We start from the raw sequence: 22,822 nt of genomic DNA, 5'->3' as shown, positions 1-22,822 counted from the left end.
GCAGAGAGGCAGGCAGAGAGAGAAAAAGGGAAGCAGGCTCCACGCTGAGCAGAGAGCCGAATGCGGGGCTTGATCCCAGGACCCTGAGATCATGACCTGAGCTGAAGGCAGAGGCTTTAACCCACTGAGCCACCCAGGCGCCCCTTTGCATTGTTAAAATACATGTTTTTATTCAGATTTGCACCTTCCCTCCTCCAAAGCCAATAAACACCTTGGGTTATAAACTACTAAGTTACTGTATTGCTTAAAATGCTTAGGGCACACATCTCTGTTTACAGTGAAACTAGTCCCGATAAGCAGATTTTTAAAAACTGGTTATTATATGTTTAGCATTCTCATTAGCAATACTGAGCAATCCCTCAGTGTAGGCTTCCAATATGAGGTACAGATGAAGACTTAACATTTTTGGTTAAGACTTAACCTTTCTAATCTTGAGAGGAAGTCATAATCTTTGTCCTTGAGAAAGCTCTTCTAATGAATCCTTTACTCAGGGTTTGTCAGTTGTCTTATTATTTTTAACCTTAGTACTATATAAACTGTATCTTAGTTAATGTCTTCATTTCCTTCAGCATACAGTTTCCTGCATTTTGAACCCACTGATGACTGCTGTATTATCCCCTACACATCTGTCTCCACTCAGATGAAAACTTTCTTTTGGTAAGAAATGCAAACTAATGAATTTTTATTTGAGGATCTCGTATAGTGCTCTGGACACGATATATGCTCATAATATGTTAAGGCAAAGCATCAAATTTCCTTTAAAGGAGCATTGTTTTTGTTTGTTTGTGCATTCAAGTGTCTACAAATGGACCTGTCCTCTTTTCCATAATTAGAATGTAAGAATAGTGTGTATTCGTGTATATATGCCTTTCAAGTATTTTGCTATGGTGAGTGTCCAAAGAATGTTTTGGGTTTTTATTTTTTAGATGTGTTTTGACTAATCAAATATATCAATAATTTGAGCTCAAATATGAATAAATGTCAAAGCAATAAAACACCTCTTTTAAAAAAAGGAACTATGAATTTAAGCACTGCAATTTTGCTTACTTCCTATATGGAAACACATACATTTTAATTATTTAATAGGATGAATCTTGGGATCTTGAACACAGTAAATACTTGTAAATATTTATTAACTTTATCAGTGACTTTATATCATTAAAAATAAGCACCAGAACCAGGGATAAACATCAAATCAAACAATATGTCTTGCTATACTGTGTATTGTTTTTTAGGTCTGTTTTGAAGATGACATTTAAAAATCAGATATTGCAAATAGTCGGTACTGCTATAGAGCTCGAGCATTTTCTTCTCATTCAGAAAATAGATTTTTCCTTCCCCCCCATTTTGTTGCATACAAATATAGTTTCTAGACAACATAAAAATCCATTTTAATTTAAAGAATGCTATTAACACTTTTATTGACTATCATTTGCAAAATGCAATAGTATGACCATTGACAGTCACCAGTTAATGTATGGATCAATATTGTTTGGTAGAAATTCATTTACTGAGGAAGAAATGAACAATGCTGATCAAACTAAAAAGTGAGGAAGATCATTTGTCTTGAATTTTCTTAACAAACCTAGGACATCCAATAAATTATGTTCTGTCACTTAAATTCTTTTACAGAGCAGTTGAATTTTAGAATAATGTAAGTCCTTTAATGTTTCGATTCATTTTTACAATTGGATCTGCGAAAAAGAACAATCTACACTAATGATCAGTTTGTCGGAGATTATCACAGCTCTAAACATTATAAAAACCTGAGAGTTCAAGTCTTTAATGTTATCTACCAAAAATTAATTTTCTGAAATAAAGAAAAAAATAGATTACCATCCCCCTGTCAAGTAGTGACTATTCACTTCACACATTACTCTTCATTATCAAACAAATAATAATTGTAGTAATATAATTTTCTCTAATCTTGCAAACATACAGCTGAGTTAACATTTTTATATGACTACATAATTAGTGAGGGTTTTTAAAATAGCTTAAATAGAAGGAACATAGAATGTGGCATCTTTCTGAAGATCTGTTTGAAGAAGGACATCAGAGAGAAGTTTAGGTTAAAATAAACAGACTTAATGTAAAGAGAATTCCTACAAGTTATTTCAATAAAAGGCTTCAATAAAAGGCTTATAAGTTTTGCTGTATCATTATAATCAGAAATCCAATGCTCAGATATTCCCAGTAATTTGATATATTGTAATGCATTTTAACAGAGATCACATGTGATGCTGTGTCAAGTGGAATACATATTTGTGCAAGATAATTTATTTTCTCTATGCTAGTGGCGAATCTGATTGCCAGCTGAATTGGCATCTTTTAAGCATTCCATGAAAATCTCTAGCAGCTTTGGAAAATAGAACAATCATTTGATTGTTACCTGGGAAATGTAATTAGAATAAGGAAATCAGTTTTCTTAAAAGACACATTGAATTTCATGAATGAAGGAAAATTCATTTATTTTCCTTATTAAATATATTCATAAGTCCTTTCATTCTTAAAAACAATCATAAGATTTTGAATTTTGGTCTAGCTTGTGAGAAGCTTGTAAATCATCTCTCCCTTCTTCAAAAACACAAAAAGTTATATAAAGTAACAATCAAGAACTCTTCTTAGATCTGTCAGAGAACTGAGGTCACAGAGCAAACTGCTCTCTGTCAGATGGGTGGGACAGTTGGGCAGATACAGAGAATCACAGCTCAGCAGAGCAGAAACTCAGAAGCAGAAACCACAGCTAGAGCCAGTACCAGTATGTAATTGTCAGAATGCTGGAGGTCCAGTGTGGACAATCTTGAGAGCTAAGAACTCCAGAGGTATCCAGTCATAGGGGATCCTCCATACTTTCATTAGTTTTACCTCCAGGAATTCTACCAGGTTCTCTCAATAAAGATGGGAGAAAAGTCCCTCTATACTTCCAGTAAAGGGAGAGAAGAGCTGCTTTGAAATACTCCCAGAACATTATGTTGTTCTTAACAAGTCCTGACCTGAAGAAGAATGATCTTAGCAGAGCCTAATCAATCTGGGAGAAAGGAAATACTCAATTCTAGCTCCATGCAGCTTTCTTGTCACATATAAGGGCAAGGTAGACTGAGCAGAACATGTGAAGGTCACAGCCCAGAAGTAAGACACAGAGTCACTGAAAGACTGAGACCTAGTCATGGAACTGTTGAAAGCTTCCCCTCCCTCCACACCTTAACAATATCAATAGGACTCCTTTATAATAACAAAGGGTTATAACTGAAAGAGACAGACACCTCAGGTCTACCGAGGAAGTCCTAAGAAAACCCAATGGTTACAGGGGAGACCAAACAAGGATATCAGGAGAAAATATAGCCTGTGACATCTGTAGCAACAGCAAATAGTAAACATGGCTTGATTCCTAGCCAGATAAAAACAGTCTTATACCAAAGATCTACTTACATTAGTTACTTATATCCAACACATCATGTCTGCCTATAACTATAAAATTATAAGGCATACCACAAGATGAAAAGTACAATTTGAAGAGAAAGCACCAAAACCAGGCTCAGATATGCAAGATATTTTGCAATTATCAGACTAGAAATTTAAAACAACTATGATTAATATGTTAAGATACTGATAAAACAACCCAGCAATGATGACAAAAATAAAAACATTATATTCTGTGCTCTTAAGGATACTAAAATTATACCTGCTTGAGCTCACTGCCTATCAGAGTGGGCATTTTATTCTAAATATTTATTCTAAATATTTTATTTAGTCTCTTTCCATCTATTCTGCTGGTAGAATGCCATGACCTACATCCTGTGAATTGTCCATATTTCCTAGGATCACTGTTTTCATGTTCACTAAACATGCACACATAATACTTAATCCTAAAACAAAGCAATTTACTTGTCTTTTAATCCATCTAACTGCTTTGTTTCTTGAGGTTCTCTCAAATTTTATATCTTTCTGTGAATGACATTACTTTTTTTAAAAATATAAGAAACCAATGAAGTTTGACATTTCACCATGATTATGATTCTTTTTTTTTTTTTTTTTTAATTCCATTTACTCTCAGGATTAGTTGGAAAAGGGAGAAAGGAAATCTGAAAGGTGATTTTTCCAGTGATCTTAGGCAATTACCATACCTGTTTTCAGAATAGTTTTTTCATTCTACTCTTTTATTTCAATATTTATGATTCTAACTTGGTACTAATATTTCTCTCATTCCAACAAAGACTTTAAAGATTTTCTTTGATTCTCCTATAGTTCTTCAAAATGTTTTGATATTTGTTCCAATTAATAATTTATGTACTATTTACAAGGGTATATCTTTAAGTATATCTAATTTTAAATGTCTGTGATATGCATAACATTTAAACATTAAATTCTTTTTCAATAAATCAAATTTTTTCTATATTTTCTAAGCATTTTAGAACATAACTAATACACTAAGTAGAATCTCTTTATAGCTTTTTATACAGACAGTATCTCTTATGATTGTAAGTTTTTTAAGTTCTATTTTACCTTGCAGATATTTGAGTAACTAAAAATATCAATTTCAAATTAATTTACTAAATGCCTTACTAAAATATAGATTATTATATCTATAATACTTCCTTCCATTTAGTAGACTTGAGGTTTTATAAAACTACATTTTTTTTTTATAAAGATATTATTTTTTTATTTATTTATTTGTCAGAGAGAGAGAGCACGAGCATAGGCAGACAGGATGGCAGGCAGAGGCAAAGGGAGAAGCAGGCTCCCCGCCGAGCAAGGAGCCCGATGTGGGACTCGATCCCAGGACGCTGGGATCATGACCTGAGCCGAAGTCAGCTGCTTAACCAACTGAGCCACCCAGGTGTCCCTAAAACTACATATTTTTTAAGATTTTTGTATTTTCAATATATGCTAATGTACTTATCCTTCAGATTTGATGTTTTTTTATTAAAAGAGATAGCACAAGTTTTTTTTAAAAGATTTTATTTATTTATTTTGAGAGAGAGAGTGCAAGTGGGGTGAGGGGTAGAGGCAGAGGGAGAGAGAGAATCTCAGGCAGACTCCTCATGGAGAGCAAAGCCTAATGTGGGCCTCAGTTCCAGGACCCTGAAATCATGACCTGAGCGGAAGTCAAGAGTTGGATGCTTAACTGACTGAGCCAACTAGGTGCCCCGAGATAGCATAAGTTTTAGTTGATTCATATTCCAGTGTGAAAGCATATATCCTGGGGATTAACTACTGAAAGGAATTTCTTTTTAAGATTTTACTTATTTATTTGCCGGAGGGAGTGTGTACAAGCAGGAGGAGCAGGAGGCAGAGGGAGAAGCAGGCTCTCAGCTGAGCAGGGAGCCTCATGAGGGACTCTATCCCAGAACCCTGGGATCATGACCTGTGCCAAAGGCAGACACTTAACTGACTGAGCCACCCAGGTGTCCCTGAAAGGAATTTTAAGGATACTTGGCAATAAATTCTTTGTGTTCAATAAAAAAAATTATAAAATGAGCATTTATTTTTTAATTATTTAGGTTTCCATCTATCAGTCTGTACTGGCAGGAGAATTCAAATAAAGGATTTATTTCAATCTTTTCCTTTCTACTGATTCTTTAAGGAAGCCATTATTGGTATAATCTGAGGCATCATAAAATCAGTTTCTTGCAAGTCCCTCCCATATCCAGGTGTCAGGGTGCTGAAATTCTTCCTCAAAGATCATCTTTCTGTGATCACTAGGAAAAAACCTTTCCCAGGGCAAAGCCAGGAGGGGAGGACTGGAAGAAAAAGGAAGGTGACAGTTCTATTTAGTTTATTTCTCAGATAAGCTCTCTCAGACAAATGAACCTTGGGAATACCCTTTGAAAGGGAAAAGTATCTGACTTAAGCCCAGATTTTCTCATATTATTTTGTTCCGATGACAGTTATTGACCATTTTTCTATATAATTCCTTAACTACTTATGGAGACTCCTGCTTCTGACCATTCCTTTCTCATCTTCCAGCTCTGAGCATCTGATTCTATTCATACTTACGCATTTTTTTAGCCAATAGGCAGGTCTCGCCTTCCCTTTAAGTCTGATTCCTTAATCTTGCACTGGGTCACCTGACTGTCCTCTCTAACTACTTAGCCTTTATATCATTTTAGACTGGTCTTTTAATGATATGTATAAATATACATTTAAAATTCGTGACATCACAGTCTTGCCAACTGCTTGCTTTTCCCTTACTATATTCATGTACTGTGGTCAGTTTTAATGAAGATTGTGGTCAGAAGCTATCTTTTAATAGAGACACTTCTACCAAGGTAAGTCCATTCTAGTGTTAATGGAGTTCAGATCAGTCCAGACTTGCAAAGAAAGCAGATTAGTCCTCCTTGGACATACAATACTCTGAGCCCAACTCTGGAAGCAGTGCTATGTCCTTGGGCAAAACAGAAGTTCTGTCAAGACTCTGACAATATTAAGTAATTCCTCTACTGGCATCCTCCTTCCAAATGCATTAAAACATTAAAGGACAATACATTAAGTGACTTGCACCTTAGTGAGAATCAATTTATCAGAATGCTTTTCTCCTGAAAGGAAAGGCTGAGGGTACATGTGATGAATGGACAAGAAGGGAAAGGGAAATGCCGAGAAGGAGTATGCACAGTCAGAGAAAGAGAAAAACGCTAATACTGACTTCTCCAACCTAATTTCCACCAGATAATTTTCTATTACTTACTGAATTTTAAAGACACGGGAAAAAGTATCACAACAAAACCATCAATAATCTTTACCACAAATCCAGATATGCGTAAACATGTTGAGCCAAGGCCAGGTTCATTTTCTGCGCATATTCCATGAACACATAAGTTGGAAATGCACTCTTCAAGTCCATGCTCATAGTGATGTCCTGACTGTCCTGTAACACAAAGCATATACTCAATTTTTAAAAATAATCATAATAGCTTTTATATAGTTTATATATACTCTACCTATTCTTATAATTGGACTTGGTATTCTATATAAATTATCACAGTTTATCTTCATAATCATTCTATCAGGTAACTATTATTACAATCTCTATTCAGTAGATGAGAAAATTAAACTTACAGAAGATAAATAACTTCCCCTAAAATTACATAGTTATGTAAAAATGGAAGCAAGTGTCTATAAAATAAAGTTTCGGCTTGTATCTATTGAATTATATTACATTACATATCCAAATATCTTTGTTTATTTTACCTTGGAATAAATATATAGAAGGCAATGGTATAAGCACACTCTATACTTCCATTAATTTATTAATTTTTAAAGACTTTGTTTGACAGAGAGAGAGAGAGAGAGAGCAAGCACAAACAAGGGAGCAGCAGAGGGAGAGGGAGAAGTAGGCTCTCTGCTGAGCAGGGAGCCTGACGTGGGACCCAATCCCAGGACCCTGGGATCATGACCTGAACCATAGGCAGAAGATTAGTGGACTGAGTCACCCAGGCGCCCGCTTACTTCCATTTAGTATGAATCTTAAATCCAGAGGAAAGCAACTGCTCTACTTTTCCAGATATAAAATGCTTTCTTATAATACTTGTAACATTTTATAGTTAGTATTTCTTAAGCTGTGATTCCACAGAATATAAATAATATGTCTATGTTCAGCTGACTATAAGCTATAAGAATTCTCTTTAAACATAATGATCTAATTTTCTATACGAACACACTGTGTGTTTGTCTTTTTTTTTTTTTTTTTTTTTGGCTTTTTCCATTATTTTATCACCAACCTAGCAACCAACATGGCTAAACTATCCAAAAGATAATATCCAAACTACGGTTTACTAGGTACCCATTAAGAACATTTTTTAGAAACCATTGATTCTTTTCTATGAAGGATCTATTTATAATGATTCTTAATATGTTTAAGAATATGTTAACTTAAATACACTATTTTACATAGGGATAAATGTTTTTAGAGGCAGCTGTTACTAGCTTTTAAAACTTTATTTTTCTGGGGTGTCTGGGTGACTCAGTTGGTTAATGTTGGTTAAGTGTCTGCCTTTGGCTCAGGGTCATGATCCCAGGGTCCTGGGATGAGTCTTCGGTCATGTCAGACTCCCTGCTTGGCGGGAAGTCTGCTTCTCTCTCTCCTTCTGCACCTACCATCCAGTTCCACTCATGCAATCTCTGTCTGTCTCTCTCTCTCAATGATAAAATCTTAAAATAAGCTTTATTTTTCTATGTATTATCCAACAGGACTTAATCTGAACTCTGGCTATTGGAAATGGGTTTTTATTCTTGTTCCTACTTAGCAACCTATTCTTACTGTTCTTCCCCGATAAATTGTAAGAGAAAAATTACATAAGTATCCTGGGGTGCTTAGAAATGATTTAGGGCAATCTAACATTTTAAGAAGAAAAACAAGGCACAAGTTTAAAAGATTTGGCAAAGTCCAGATCAAACTTAGAAGGAGCTGCCAAAAGACTAATTTTACCAAAATCACATCCAAGACTCTTTTCACTTTGTAATGCTTTCATATGCTAGGTTGATTCTGTAGGCATCTCTACTACAGAGGCTATAAAAGGTGATACAGAAAAAACATTTTTGCAGAGCTTATAAAAAGCCATCATGACCAGTCACTCACATGGTTGAATCTCATAACATATTGTGAAGCATAAAAGCATATTCTATAAAAATGCTTACATTCTGATAACTATTCTTATAAAAATCAAATACATGCAAGCTTAGTAACATTGCTTAGACATATACATGTATATATATATAATAAAGTTCTAAGGAACACTAAGAGAATGTTGAATATAAAGTTCAGAATATGGTGGGATAATATTGATGTGTTCAGTGAGGACTATAGAAGAGGCTGGAATTATTGCTAATATTTTGTTCCTTAAAGCAAATGGGAGATACACAAATGTTTACTATATTATTTTTTAAAACAAATATTCCTTCATTGTATATTCTTTTGAGTGAATAAAACAATTCACAATATAGCTTAAACAATTAAATATGATGATGTAATTTTCTTCTTGCTTCTAATACTATGAAGGGCATTGTAAAACTTTAAGCCAAAAGATGGGAACTGTAAAAGAAAAAAAATCATCATTCTTAGTTAAAAAGACAAGGAAGACTTTATTCAAGAGTATTCCAGTAAAAAGGAGAGAGATTATTGAAACAGGAGAAAGAGATTGAATTTAACTGCACGGAACCAAAGACAGGTGGGAGAATTTTCAAAAGCTGGAGTGAGCTAATGCGAAAATACTGGAAGATATTGGGCTGGGGGGAGGTTGGTCAATGTGCTGAGGACATCTTTGTTTGGTAACTCTCACTTATTGGCAATAGGCTCCTAGCTTCTCACAGAGTCTGGTGGGGGGTCAGAGGGGGACCCTATCTCCTTCTGTAATTACATTTCAGAGGGATGACTCCCAGGTGCTCTAGAAAAACATTTCTGGGTTGTAAAATTGACAAAAGGCTGAAAGAATGTTCACATCTCAAAGGGGCATAGAAAAAAGTTACAAGTTTTCTAAAGTAAATGCTCTAAAGAAATGGAAGTCAGGGACTTGAAGTCATGAAGCCTGTCTACAGTATAGTTAAGCTGAGGGGGAACATTAAAAATATCTTGGTCAAAAACAACAAACTAGGATAGAAAATAAGTTAGTTAAGATTTAGAACAGGAAACAAGAACCACTCTAGGTATTTAAGGAAGGAGTCTTAAAGACAGAACAAAACATTTACAAAATTATTAGAAGGAAGGGCTGTAGGAGTAACTCCAAAAACCACACACAGGACTCTCTGGGTGATGCCACTTCTCCCATAATGAGGAAATTGAGAAATATAAAAGCCACCATTAGAATTATTCAATTTAAGCACTCTCTGCACTAATACAGGGAAGCTGGATTACTAGGAATCTGCTGGCACAGTCTCTCTTGCTGTCTCTTCCTAGTCTGAAGCTAGTGATTAGACATTGGATTACAGAGTCTCAGTGCCATTCCTGATGGTTCTGCATTTTAATACACATAAAGTCAGAGACTCAGAAAATCTCACGTGTCCATAAACTTACCTACCAGCTGAAATTGCTAAGATACCTAGAAATGACTTCCACTACATCCTCAAAATTTCAGGTATGTTTATTATAGTTGGAACTCAATTTATATGCACAACATCAGCTTCAAGTGACATCTAGATATTGTTGTTTTCTTGTCTTTGTAATACAGAAACCATAGCAGACAGGACTGGATGCTGAGTGCCAACCAACCATTAAACTAAAAGGATGAATGGTTAAAGAATATGAGGTATATTTATACAAGGGGATACAACTCAGCCATAAAGAAGAATGAAATCTTGCCATTGGTAACAAGGATGAACCTGTAGCAGCACTCCAACCAGTCTGAAGAGTTAACTTAATTCAAGTTAACACACCTTTCTTGCTGACCTAAGTCCCCGGATCTGTATAATGGAACTAATTTATTTTCTTTGAGATTTGCAAACCACTGGGCTTGAGGAGTGAAGGACCAGAACCTTCTCAGGCCACAGAACCCAGCAGGTCTATTCAAAGGCAGCTCAACTTTCTGATTAGCCTATTTTCTAGAAAAATGTTTTTCTTTTTCTAGGTCACCCAGAAGATTTTATTCCCCCCCTCTTTTGTGTATCTGCAGAACTTGCCCTCCTTTGTAGAATGAACAGTCTTCTCACAAATCATGAAATACAAACCGGACCCTCCTCACTCAGTTCTGGAGCACTGATATAATGTTTGTAGCTGGCCCCATTGAGAGTCTTCATGAAATCAAGAAATGTTGTAGGCCACTGTACTCCCTTTGCTGATTAACTTCCCTAAACATCTTTAAAAGCCCTTGGGCCAGGCAGAAACCTCAGAGTTGGCTTTTGGACAAGAGTCTGCCTTCTCCCCAGATTGCTAGCCTCCTGAATAGAGCCCCAATTCCTTTCCAATAAAAAACTAGTCTGGAGTAATGGCCTTTCAAGGGACAGGTAGCTAAACTTGGGTTTGGTAGTAGACCTATTAAGCTAAGTAAAATAAGTCAAATGGAGAAAGATAAATACTGTATGATTTCCACTCATGTGGAATTACAAACAAAACAAATGAAGAAGGAAAATAGAACAAAAACTCATAGAGAAAAGACTTCTGGTAAAGAGGGAAAAGGGGTTGGAGGTGGGCAGAATGGGTGAAGGGGGTCAACTGTATGGTGATGGGTGGTAACTAGACTTGTGGTAGTGATCATTTTGTAGTATATAGATATTGAAATATAAAGCTGTATATCTGAAACTTACATAACAAAAAATGTTTCAACACAAAGACTGATCATAATTTGAGTCTTTTATTTCAAAACTCTGTGCTCTGGGTTATGAAAGGTCAGTAGAAAACTATTAATAACCACTTAACTTGCTTCTAGAAAATATGTTTAATATATATTTTATATATATGATGAATTCATATTTAACATATATAATATATATGCAATTTTATACACACACACACACACACACACACACACACACACACACACATACATATAATTAGATTAGATTTGGACTTCCTTCCAGGGAGCCAGTCTTTGAATTCAAAACTCTTGTAGCTTCTTAATATGTATTAGGGGGGAAAAATGGGGCGGGTAGTGAAGGGAGGTAGAAACTAGCAACATAATAAATAATGAACAAAATTAACTTTTATTTTTTTACATTTTTGGTGGAGGTGATATATTCACAGGTGCCAGAATCTGGCTCCTTGCTGTGGAAGCTGAGCAGTCATGAGATCTTTCAAAGCCCTTGCAAAATGGAAATAACAATAAACATACTTCAAAGTTTATAGAACTTGTGGTGAGATTTGAATGAAAGAATCTGTGCAAATTGCTAAACATAGAATATAGTAAGTTTTTTTTAGGAATGTTGGTGACTATTATTTGTTCCTGATGCCTTGTTGAGCAAACTCTGTGAATGAAGCTATTTTCCAATTTTGTGAATGAAGAAAGAGATAGTTTGAAAGTTAAGTAAAATTTACATGGGTTAATGGGCTCCAGCTGCCTCATATGAAAATAATACATCTTAACTATAATTCTGCATTTAGTGCTTTACACATTTTAGGTGGTTTTTTTCCACACGATGTTATCAGAAACTGAGAATCAGAGGGTTTTTATAATAGTGTTAAAGATCCCCAAATTACCAGGTCACAAAGCTGGAATTTGAATCTTACTCTTCCCAATTTCTAGATAGATGTTTTTTCTCATCATCTTGCTTCTCTGAGTAACACATAGCACTGTGCTATTTGAGGAAAGGGTTTATGTATGTAAACAATGCTTTTTTATTAGTTTTCTTTTGTAAAAAATAATAACAAAATAAGTAAATAAGATTATGTTCTTGTAGTGGTATGGGCAACTGATAATAAGAAAGGGGAGGAGGATAAGGGAATATAAAACAGAAATGAAAAGTCAGTGGGTAAGATTTTTTTTTTTAAGATTTAGAAGCAAAGAAAAAGAAAACATCCTTTGAATCCCATGTAGGTTTGATATCCACTTGTAATAATGTAACCAAATATTCAGAACATACTTGTTAGTGGCTCAAAATCAAGAAACCAGAAGTTTTCATTAGCTCTCCAGAAAAGTAATCAAATTTTAAAACCACAGTACTAACCTAATATTTCATATATAATAGAAATTAAATAAGTGCTTACAGAATAAATCATATCTAATTATGAAGGTATAAAATAAAAATAGAATTTAAATGTCAAATTATAATAAAAATAAGAACAAATTAGACTAATTTTAAGTTGATAGCAACATGTTTTTTAATACTTATACAGTTAGAAACATTGACCAGTTTTAATACTACCATTCTCTGCCATAACATAGCAGTTATAATAGTTTGAGTTTACTGATGAAAATAAAAGTCACTATTTGAAAGATTTATATATTTTACTTTCATATCCTTTTCCCTCTCAGCACCAAGTGATTTGCATCTAATCTAGGGAAATAAAGTAAAATTAAACCTAAGCCTATAATGATTCTGTCTTACTGTTAATGTATTATCTGGTAATTGAATGACATAAATTAAAATTATTTTTTCTTAGTCTAACTCTAGAATATGTAGAATTTATTTTTTACATCTAAATCTTCATGAAAATACAATAGCATACATTCTTTATTTCATATTAATGATTATTTCACTTTGCTTGGGTCTTGATTAAAAAGAAAGATCATTATGTATCGCCTCTGTTCTGAATACAAAAGTCATACCCGTGACTTAAAATAATTGTGAGCATTCACAGCCAACACTATCTATGTTTGTTTCTGTGTTTCCTTGCCCTAAGAAGGATGCAGCATTTCTGTTTCAAAATGAATAATGTTATTTTAAGAGCAAAATGTGTATCCAAAGTTTATATCATCACCTGTATAAACACTATTACATCCCTCCTGAGTATAAAAAGTGTGTGGGCACAGAGACTGCCCCAGGGACTGAGAAGAACTCTGGGGGAAGCATTCACATTTCCAATACAGAGATTGTTCTCTTCACTTTCAATTTGCTTTTAATGGGATAACTGTGGTTTCACTTACTGAGTGTTAAACATTTTTATATAACACTATAAATGTGACTATTGAGGCTAAAAAAAAGAAAGCATGTTTTACCTTATAAAATAATCTGAATGCTTATATTAATACTTCCATGGAAATGAGTTCACTAGCCATTGAATTCACTACATAGGCAGAGGATGAGCTCTGTGATCAGGACTGTCCTGAATGCTGTTCAGCTTGTAACCTGCACAATGATCTCATGCAGAGAGGATGAGTGAGTTCTGAGATCAACTGTGAACAGCTCTGCACCTAGTTAGCTTGGAGGAAATGGTTTAACAATCTAATTTGTCTGCTTACAGAGAGGGGAGGGGCTTGTGCTACCTGTGGTCCTGTCTGTGATTCACACAACAATCTGTCTATGTTTTACAGATAAATCTAGTGAGCAAACTGGCATTTAATTTTTGAAACTGTGTTTTGTTTGGAATATTGCATGTGCCTTATGTCTCTATTTGGACTAACAGGTAGTGAAGATGGGGAAAAAAGGATAGATCACAAACCTGCAGGTACAGTGAAAGAGGCAGCCAAGATTACCATGACGGAGGAAGAATTGCTGTTACACGAGGACATGAGGATTCTGATAATTGGCAACACATTGTGAACTTAAGATATCCAACTGATGAAAATAGAATATGGCAATCGTTTATAGTGCTTAACTAATTTAAAGACGGAAGTAAACAGTGAAGGTAGGTTTCTATCAGGTAGATGGGAGAGGTAAGGATGATGACATGATTTAAACGACAGCCTAGGAATTATCAGCATTATTGAAGGTTGGCTTTCTCCATGGATAAGAGAGGAGTAGACCTGTATAAACCAAATGAGCCAGGCTTTGTGTCTTTCTATGACATTTGGGAGAATGCAAATTGATATGAATTACCCAGAAAAGTGATAGGTTCTCAGTTTTTGCTTACTAAACTTTTTAGGAGATAATCAGATAGATGTGGGTGAGCAACAACCTCCCTGAAGAAATCTCATAGCGGTTAGAATTGCTAACATCTAAGCTGCAAAACACTGATGGATCTTACTGGTGATGGTCCTTTTTTTTAAAAAAAAAAATTTTTTTTTTTTAAAAAAATGGTTGTCGGGACACCTGGGTGGCTCAGTTGGTTAAGCAGCTGCCTTCGGCTCAGGTCATGATCCTAGCGTCCTGGGATCGAGTCCCACATCGGGCTCCTTGCTCGGCAGGGAGCCTGCTTCTCCTCTGCCTGCTATTCTGTCTGCCTGTGCTCGCTCGCTCTCTCTCCCTCTCTGACAAATAAATAAAAATCTAAAAAAAAAAAAAAAAAAAAAAATGGTTGTCAATTTTATTTATTTTTTTATTATAGTTAGAACATTTAAGATGATATCTATCCTTAGAGCAAAATGTTAGGTCTATGATACAGTACTACTGATCATAGGCACAGTGTTGTACACTAGATATCCAGAACTTATCCATCTAACATAACCGAAACTTTTTGGGAAGTGGCTATTCAGTGAACGCCTTCTTTGGCGAGCATAAGAAATGAGTGTGTAACACCAGGCTAGGCTTCCTGGCTCTGAATCTCAGCTTTGCCCCTAATGTACCATGGGAGATTACCCAAAGAATCTGGACTCCATTTCCTCATTAGTAAAAGGAATTAAAAATAGGACACTCTTCAAAAGGTTGTTATAAAAGCTAAATGAGTCAATATACATAAAATAGCATGGCGTGCAGGTGCTAATATTGTTACTGTAATTATAATTTCATAAACACTTATAGGTTTATAAGTGGGGGGTTCATAAACTCCCCACATTTGGCTTTTAGAATCTAAAATTCAGAACACAAAGAAGAGCTCAGCAATGGGTAGATTATCAAGGACCAAAATGGTAAAGAAAAAAACTAGAATTATGTCAAAATCAATATATGTTGAGGGTGAGGAAAAGGGTAGCATCAGCACATTTTGGGGGATGGTGGTTGGCTACATGACTGGCTGTGGTGGCAGTTATGCAACTTCATGAATTTGTCATAACTAAAAAACTGCACGCCAGAGAGTAAATTTAACTGTACAAATCAAAAAAACTCCAGCTAACTATGCTAGTAGGGAAAATGAGGAAGGGAAGGGTAAACTTCAAGAGCACCATTATTCCTTAAATAACTTTGGGGGAGGATGGGCTGGTATGATTAAGAGCCTTGGCGGGAAAGAGCCCTGGGGAGCAGGGACAAGGGTCTGGCAGGGTGTCCACAGCGTTTTCTAAGCATTTACTTGATTTGTTGCTTACTTGGATTTTGATTTTGTGGCTAGACTGTGAGGAATCTCGGGCTTAAGTCAAAAGCACCAGAAAGTTCTGATTAACACCTAACAACAAGCATGGGTATATCATTTTTGAGGTCTCCCACTTTCCACCATGGACTAATGAGCAGCACTTAGAATGGGGCTTCATTTGAATACTGCACCTGCTTCAGAATGGCTCCATGCTTCCAAATGAATCTAAAGTAAGTTAAATCTGAACCTGGAGCGTCAAAACTAATTTAGCAATGGTAAGAGATATAGATATATCTTATATATCTATATATCTAGCAATGGTAAGATATATATATATCAGAAAAAAAAATAAACCTAGCAATTATAAGATATATACTGATATGGGAAAAATGATTTACATAGATGCTTTACTTCTAAACTGTCTTCGTAGGGTTACATTCATTGCCTATGGTAGCTATTATAGCATTTTAAATGTTCAGTCTTCAATAAAGATGTTTTTGCTTAAGAGAAGCAAAACTTCTAAAATGGTATTCATTTTTATTTTTATATCAGAGAATTGCAATGTCTATTCTACTTCTTTTATCTGCAAGAGTTACAGTTTTATGTAGAGTTGGCTATTTCAACATTCAGGTAGAAATGTTTTCATATGTTCTATCTGACCAAAAAAAAAAAAAAAACAAAAACCCTAGTATCAGTATGTGGTATTCCAAAACAGAGGAGTGCACTGAGTGACTGTTGAACTTGTCAACAACATGTCAATGATACTCAGTTAATAAGTATTCACCAGTTTGTATAACTTCACATATACAATAGAAGCCCTAATACCCACAAGGCTGCCTGGCTCTCATTCCCTCAAGGGACCCAAACAACCAGAAACCCAAAACCCTGGGGTATTTTCAAGCTGTCTCAAGTCCTCTGTGGAGTCTGTAGAAAGAAAGAATTCTTTTCTGGTGACCAAAAATATACCCCACATATATTCCTGAGATGTTATTACTTCTCCAGGAAATTCAGGCATTCACTATTTCTTTTGGGTAGATGTACGTGAATGTTGAGGATAAGATGAGTGACAGAGGACACAGGAAGAAAGCAACAAATCTGCAAAATTTGAAAGCTAGAAGAAAGAGAGGGGAAAAGATAGACAGAAATTGTTTATATCAATGTATACTTTTTAAAAGATAGATTCATTTATTTATTTATTTGACAGCGAGAAAGCATAAGCAAGGGGATTGGGAGGCAGAGGGAGAGGGAGAAGCAGAGAGCCTGACAGAGGACTAAATCCTAGGATCCTGGGATCATGATCTGAGCCAAAGGCAGACTTTTAACTGACTTAGCCACCCAGATGCCCCAATATATCTATGTATACTTAAGGAGAGTATGACCAAAGGCAGAAATGGCCAAAACATCAGTTATTAATGATAAATTGTTCCCTGAATAAAATCAGTTTATTCAGCTTGTCCATCTCTGTATTGACCATTATTAGAGGTAATAATAATGTCAATATTAATAAGAGCTAAAATTTACAAAGGACTTGCTGGTGTGCCAGGCACAATGGATGTAATGATCAGGATTATGAAGTTTACATAAACGTAGAAAATACCTGTAATGAGATATACTCTAAGCACTAGGATTTCTTTTTTTTTTTTTTAATATTTTTTATTTATTTGACAGAGAGAAATCACAACCAGGCAGAGAGGCAGGAGGAAGCAGGCTCCCAGCAGAGCAGAGAGCCCGATGCGGGGCTCGATCCCAGGACACCGAGATCATGACCTGAGCCGAATGCAGAGGCCCTAACCCACTGAGCCACCCAGGCGCCCCAGCACTAGGATTTCTTGCTGATACCCTAAGTGATATGGTATCTTACTAGTATCACAAAACATCCATTTCATATTTTTTAAGTGTGCACATTGCTTAAAACTTAGTTGAAAACCAACAACATTATTGGTGGAGTGTATTGTCACATTTATACATACATAAACATATATTTTGTAAATGTATAAAGTATCATGATTATAATTTTTCAATAATTACCTTGTTGACATTTGCAAATACATCCATTGATGTGATCTTCACACTTTGCACCCTTTAGACATAGTGATGAAGAACATTCATTTATATTAATTTTACAAAATTGCCCAGAAAATCCAGGAAGACATCTAAGAAAGAAAAGTTTAAAAAAAAAAAAAGTATATATAATATGCATGAGTCTATATTACGGAGTTTGTATTTGTTAAATTTGAATAAAATTAAGCACGTGAAGTAGTTGTTCATTAAGATTGATTTATGAGAGCTAATTTAGTTGATATTCACCAGTATTTTCAATGAAATTAAGGTGTACTGACAAAAAACAACCACAACCACAAACAAAGAGGGAAAACAAAATTTGGCTCGGGATCATAGAGCTCAGTCATTTTCAATTTTATTCTTTCTTTATTTCAAGTATATGTAGCTTGATACATATGTATTATTAAAAGTATCTGGGCCTATATAATAGAGAACATTGACTAAAGTTGATTATATGATAGTAAACTTTTAAAATAGTGAAAACCTTGATAGTTTTATAAAATGTTTCACAAATATTTAAGTTTTTACTTAAATTCCAGTGAGTCAATATACAGTATAATATCAGTTTCAGGTGTAGAATCTAGTGACTCATCACTTCCATACAACACCCAATTCTCATCACAAATGCCCTCTTTAATCCTCATCACTTATTTAAACCACCCCCCACCCACCTCCCCTCTGCTAATCATCAGTCTGTTCTCTATAGTTAGGAGTCCGTTTCTGGGTTTGCCCCTCTCTTTTTCCCTCTCTGATCATTGTTTTGTGTCCTAAATTCCACATATGAATGAAATCATCTGGTATTTGTCTTTCTCTAACTGACTTATTTCACTTAGTGCAATCCTCTCTAGCTCCATCCCTGTTGTTGCAAATGGCAAGATTTCATTTTTTTAACATTTTTAAAAAAGATTTTATTTATTTGACAGAGAGAGAGAGAGAGATCACAAGTAGGCAGAGAGGCAGGCAGAGATAGATGGGGAAGCAGGCTCCCCGCTGAGCAGAGAGCCTGATGTGGGGCTCAATCCCAGGACCCTGAGATCATGACCTGAGCTAAAGGCAGAGGCTTAACCCACTGAGCCACCCAGGTGCCCCAAGATTTCGCTTTTTATGGTTGAGTAATATTCTATTATGTACACACACACATATACACATATACAGTGTGGGTATACACACACACACACACACACACACACACACACAATGGAATATATCCATACAATATTTAAGATGATTCCTTAGTGACCCTTCTCACTCTAAAACCTGAGCACGTTTAAATTTATAAAATAAGTTAATTTTAAATTTAGCATATAACTGAAACCAATATAGAAGGCAGTATAACATTTAAAGTATTGATTTTACTTATTTTTAGTTTGATGGTAATACTACCTTTCACCTTGGAATTCCCTCAATAAAATGTGTTTTCAGAGATCCAGTAAAATGCACCTGGATCTTGCCTTGAGGTGATATTGAACTGTGGTCCCAAAAACACTATGTCCAAGTTCTAGTACTTGCTACCTGTGACTGTGACCTTATTTGGAGAAAAAATTTCTTTGCAGATGTAACTAAGTAAAGGATCTTGTAGAGAGCACCTTAAATTAACTGGATGGGCCCTAAATTCAAAGACAAGTCTCCTTCTAAAAAGAGGAGACACACAGGGGAGAAGGAGGCAAAGGTTAGTGTCATGCCACCCCAAATCAAGGAATACCTGGAGCTTCTGAAGCTAAAAGGGAAAAGGTAGGATTCTCCCCTAGAACCAATAGAGATAGTGTAGCTTTCCTGACATTAGATTTCCACACATTAGTGTGGCTTTCCTTGATATTATATTTCTGTTCTCCACAACCGTGAGCAAATAAATTCTGTTGTTTTGGGCCACCAGGTTTATAGTTATTTGTTACGCCATCCCTAGGAAACAAATACAGGGAATGACACTGAATGCATCTGATGTGTTTCCTCTCCATATGTTCTTTTAGGGCTACTTATACAAACCACTTAGATGTCAATTGTTAAACCATGGTCTGAGAACTGATGTAGTGTCTACAAACACTGATTAAAGTGCAATGTTCAGGAGAGAGAGTTACATATTTACCAGGTGCCTGCAACATGACAGATCTTTTCTGAATGCTAAAGGCATATAAAGAGAAGTAAAACTTTGTATTTGCCTCCAAAAAACAACCAGCCTTGTTGGAAAAATAGAGATGTAACAAACTTAATAATGTAATTACTATAAGAAATCAAGTATAAAATAAGACATATGGACAGGTGCATTCTTAGCATTAGGAAGAGTATAGAAAAAGATGAAGATAAGAAGAGTATAGCTTAATCCAGAAATTATAAGTAATTCTAAATGTCTGAGATATAATGTGTGAAGGCAAGTCTGGGGTGATACTGGGAAAAAAGGACAGATTAATAAATGGGAATAAGAGCTTTATCTATAATTTTAGATTACAATTTTTATAACAGCTAATATTAATTCTTTTTATTTTTTAAAGATTTTATTTATTTATTTGATACAGAGAGAGACAGCAAGAGAGGAAACACAAGCAGGGGGAGTGGGGGAGGGAGAAGCAGGCTCTCTGCTGAGCAGCGAGCCCAATGTTGGGCTTGATCCCAGAACCCTGGGATCATGACCTGAGCCGAAGGCAGACACTTAATGACTGAGCCATCCAGGCACCCCTACAATAGTTAATATTTACTGAAAAGTTGTTGGCAAGTAACTTTTCTAAGGTCATAACATGAGCAAATTAATAGGTGGAATTTAAACCAGAAAATGAGACTGCTTGCACACAGCATAGACCCATTAGCCAAATATGGCTCTTTATTTCTAGCACATAGCCCCACCCAGCCAAAGCTAATAATTAACTACATGTTAAACAATCACACATGTTCCAGGAAACTTATTATGCTAGATCCTCACTGGACCTAATTGAAGACTGTGTCTTGACCAACAAACAAGACCTATTTTAACTATGTATGGATTTATGAATTCATTTTTCACTATGAGGTAAAATCCTCAATAATGAGTTACTACTGAGACCATAAACCTCCTTCTCTTTGTAGCAACTAGAAACCTAATTCCTTTTAGAGGAAATTCTCCATTGGTGGTGTTCTCCTATGGAACATAAGCAAACTTAGGGCTTATTTTGTTCATCACTGAAGTTTTCATTGTCTTTCCTTTAATATCATAAATTTTTCTTCAAAAATGCTGTATCAGTTTAGGTACTTTTTTTTTTTTCCAATTTAGATACTTGCCAGCATGGTAAGAAATGTTTATTTGTCCACATTCTAATCCATCATCAATATTAATATTGTTTTTAATTTCCACTGCAAAGAAAAAAAAAAACTACATTCCTTATAGTTTTTTTTAATGAGATAGCTTTAAAAATTATTTAATAGACCCTTTTCTTAGAATAATTTTTTAAAAATATCTTATTTATTTGAGAAAAAGAGAGTGAAAACACGTGTGCAAGAGAGAGTATAAGCAGTGGGAAGGGCAGAGGGAGAAGGAGAAGCAGACTCCCCTCTGAGCAGGGAGCCCAACATGGGGGCTGGATTTCAAGACCCTGATATCATGACCTAAGCCAAAGGCAGATGCTTAATCAACTGAGCCACCTGGGTGCCCCAGAATAATTTTAGGTTTATGGAAAATTTATAGAAATTTTGTAGGTGCAGTTAAGAAAGCTTCCATATACTCTATAACCAGCTTCCTTTATTGTTAATACCTTACATTAATATATTTGTCATAATTAATGATACAATGTTGGTATATTATTATTACCTAAAGTGCATATATTTTGAGGATTTCCTTAGTTTTTACCCAATGTCTATTTTTTTTTTTTTTTCTGTTCTAGGATCTTATCCAGGATACCACATTACATCTAGTTGCCATAGCTCCGTAGCTCCTATGGACTGTGATAGTTTCTCATCGCAGTTTTTGACTATCCCTAGAGTTTTGAGGAGTATTGGTTAAGTCTTTTATACACTGCCCTTGTTTTTGATAATCTCTAGAGTTTTGAGGAGTATTGGTTAAGTCTTTTATACACTGCCCTGCAACTTGGGCTTGTTTGATGGTATGATTGTGATTATACTGGCGATACAGGTTTTGGGGATACAGATTACAGCAAAAACTCATTTCATCAAGTCATATCAAATGTACCCTTTGGAAGGAAGTGGCTATACAAATCCTACACTAAAGGGGTAAAGAGTTATGCTCTATCTCCTTAAGGGGCAAGTATCTACAACATAAATTGAAATATATCCATTATGATCTTTATTATATATATAAACTTTGCTGGGATTTTGAGTGGTATTGATTTGAATTTATAGATCAAGTTGGGGAGGAAAAAAGTTGGGAAGAAATGGCATCTTAAAAATGTTGTGTTCTAATTGATGAATAAGAAATATTTTTCTATTTAGTTTTTGAATAAGAAAGATCTCTCAATTTAATTAGATCATGTTTAATTTATTTCATCAGTATTTTGTAGTTTTCCACACACATTATATTATTGTGGTATTGATATTATAAGCATTTTGTTAGATTTATACCTGTGTTTGGATGGTTGTTTTTAAATGGTATTTGTTTTTTATTCCTTTCTTTCCAATATTCTAATGTTTATTGAAAAAAAATCAATAGATTCCTTGGGGTTCTCTATAAAAACAATTATGAAATCTGTGAATAAAGACAATTCAATTTCTTCTTGTCCAATCTGTAGATATTTTATTGGGTTAAGGAAGTTCCCACTAATTCTGTCTTTTTGACAATCTTCATCATGAATGAGCTTTGACTTTTCTCAAATGATTTTTGTGCATATATTAATATAATTGATGATTTTTCTTATCTGTTAATATGATCATATGGTCAAATGATACATAATATGATAATATGATTGATGTGATTATTTTTTAATTATTTGTACAATTAATTATAAGATTGATTTATGACTGTTAAACCAGCCCTTGCTCTCCTGAAGTAAACCCCACCTGTTGATTTCAGATTTGAATACAGTCATCTTCTTGTTATCT

At 35.0% G+C, this 22,822-nt stretch overlaps 1 protein-coding gene across 1 annotated transcript in view; it reads right to left on the bottom strand.

Annotated features, from left to right (window-relative positions):
* LOC111152227 (eyes shut homolog (Drosophila)) overlaps positions 1-22,822 on the bottom strand; it is a 1,631,332-nt gene that overhangs the window by 802,086 nt on the left and 806,424 nt on the right. The window contains 2 exon segments of the mRNA XM_022510634.1: positions 6,741-6,865; positions 17,774-17,898. Of these exon segments, the coding sequence (XP_022366342.1) occupies positions 6,741-6,865; positions 17,774-17,898 (250 nt within the window).

Source organism: Enhydra lutris, unplaced genomic scaffold (genome assembly GCF_002288905.1).
Source record: "Enhydra lutris kenyoni isolate GAN:26980312 unplaced genomic scaffold, ASM228890v2 scaffoldscaffold28, whole genome shotgun sequence".
NCBI lineage: Eukaryota > Metazoa > Chordata > Mammalia > Carnivora > Mustelidae > Enhydra > Enhydra lutris.
The sequence above is the reverse complement of the archived record's forward strand: the minus strand, read 5'-3'. Positions and strand labels throughout refer to the sequence as shown.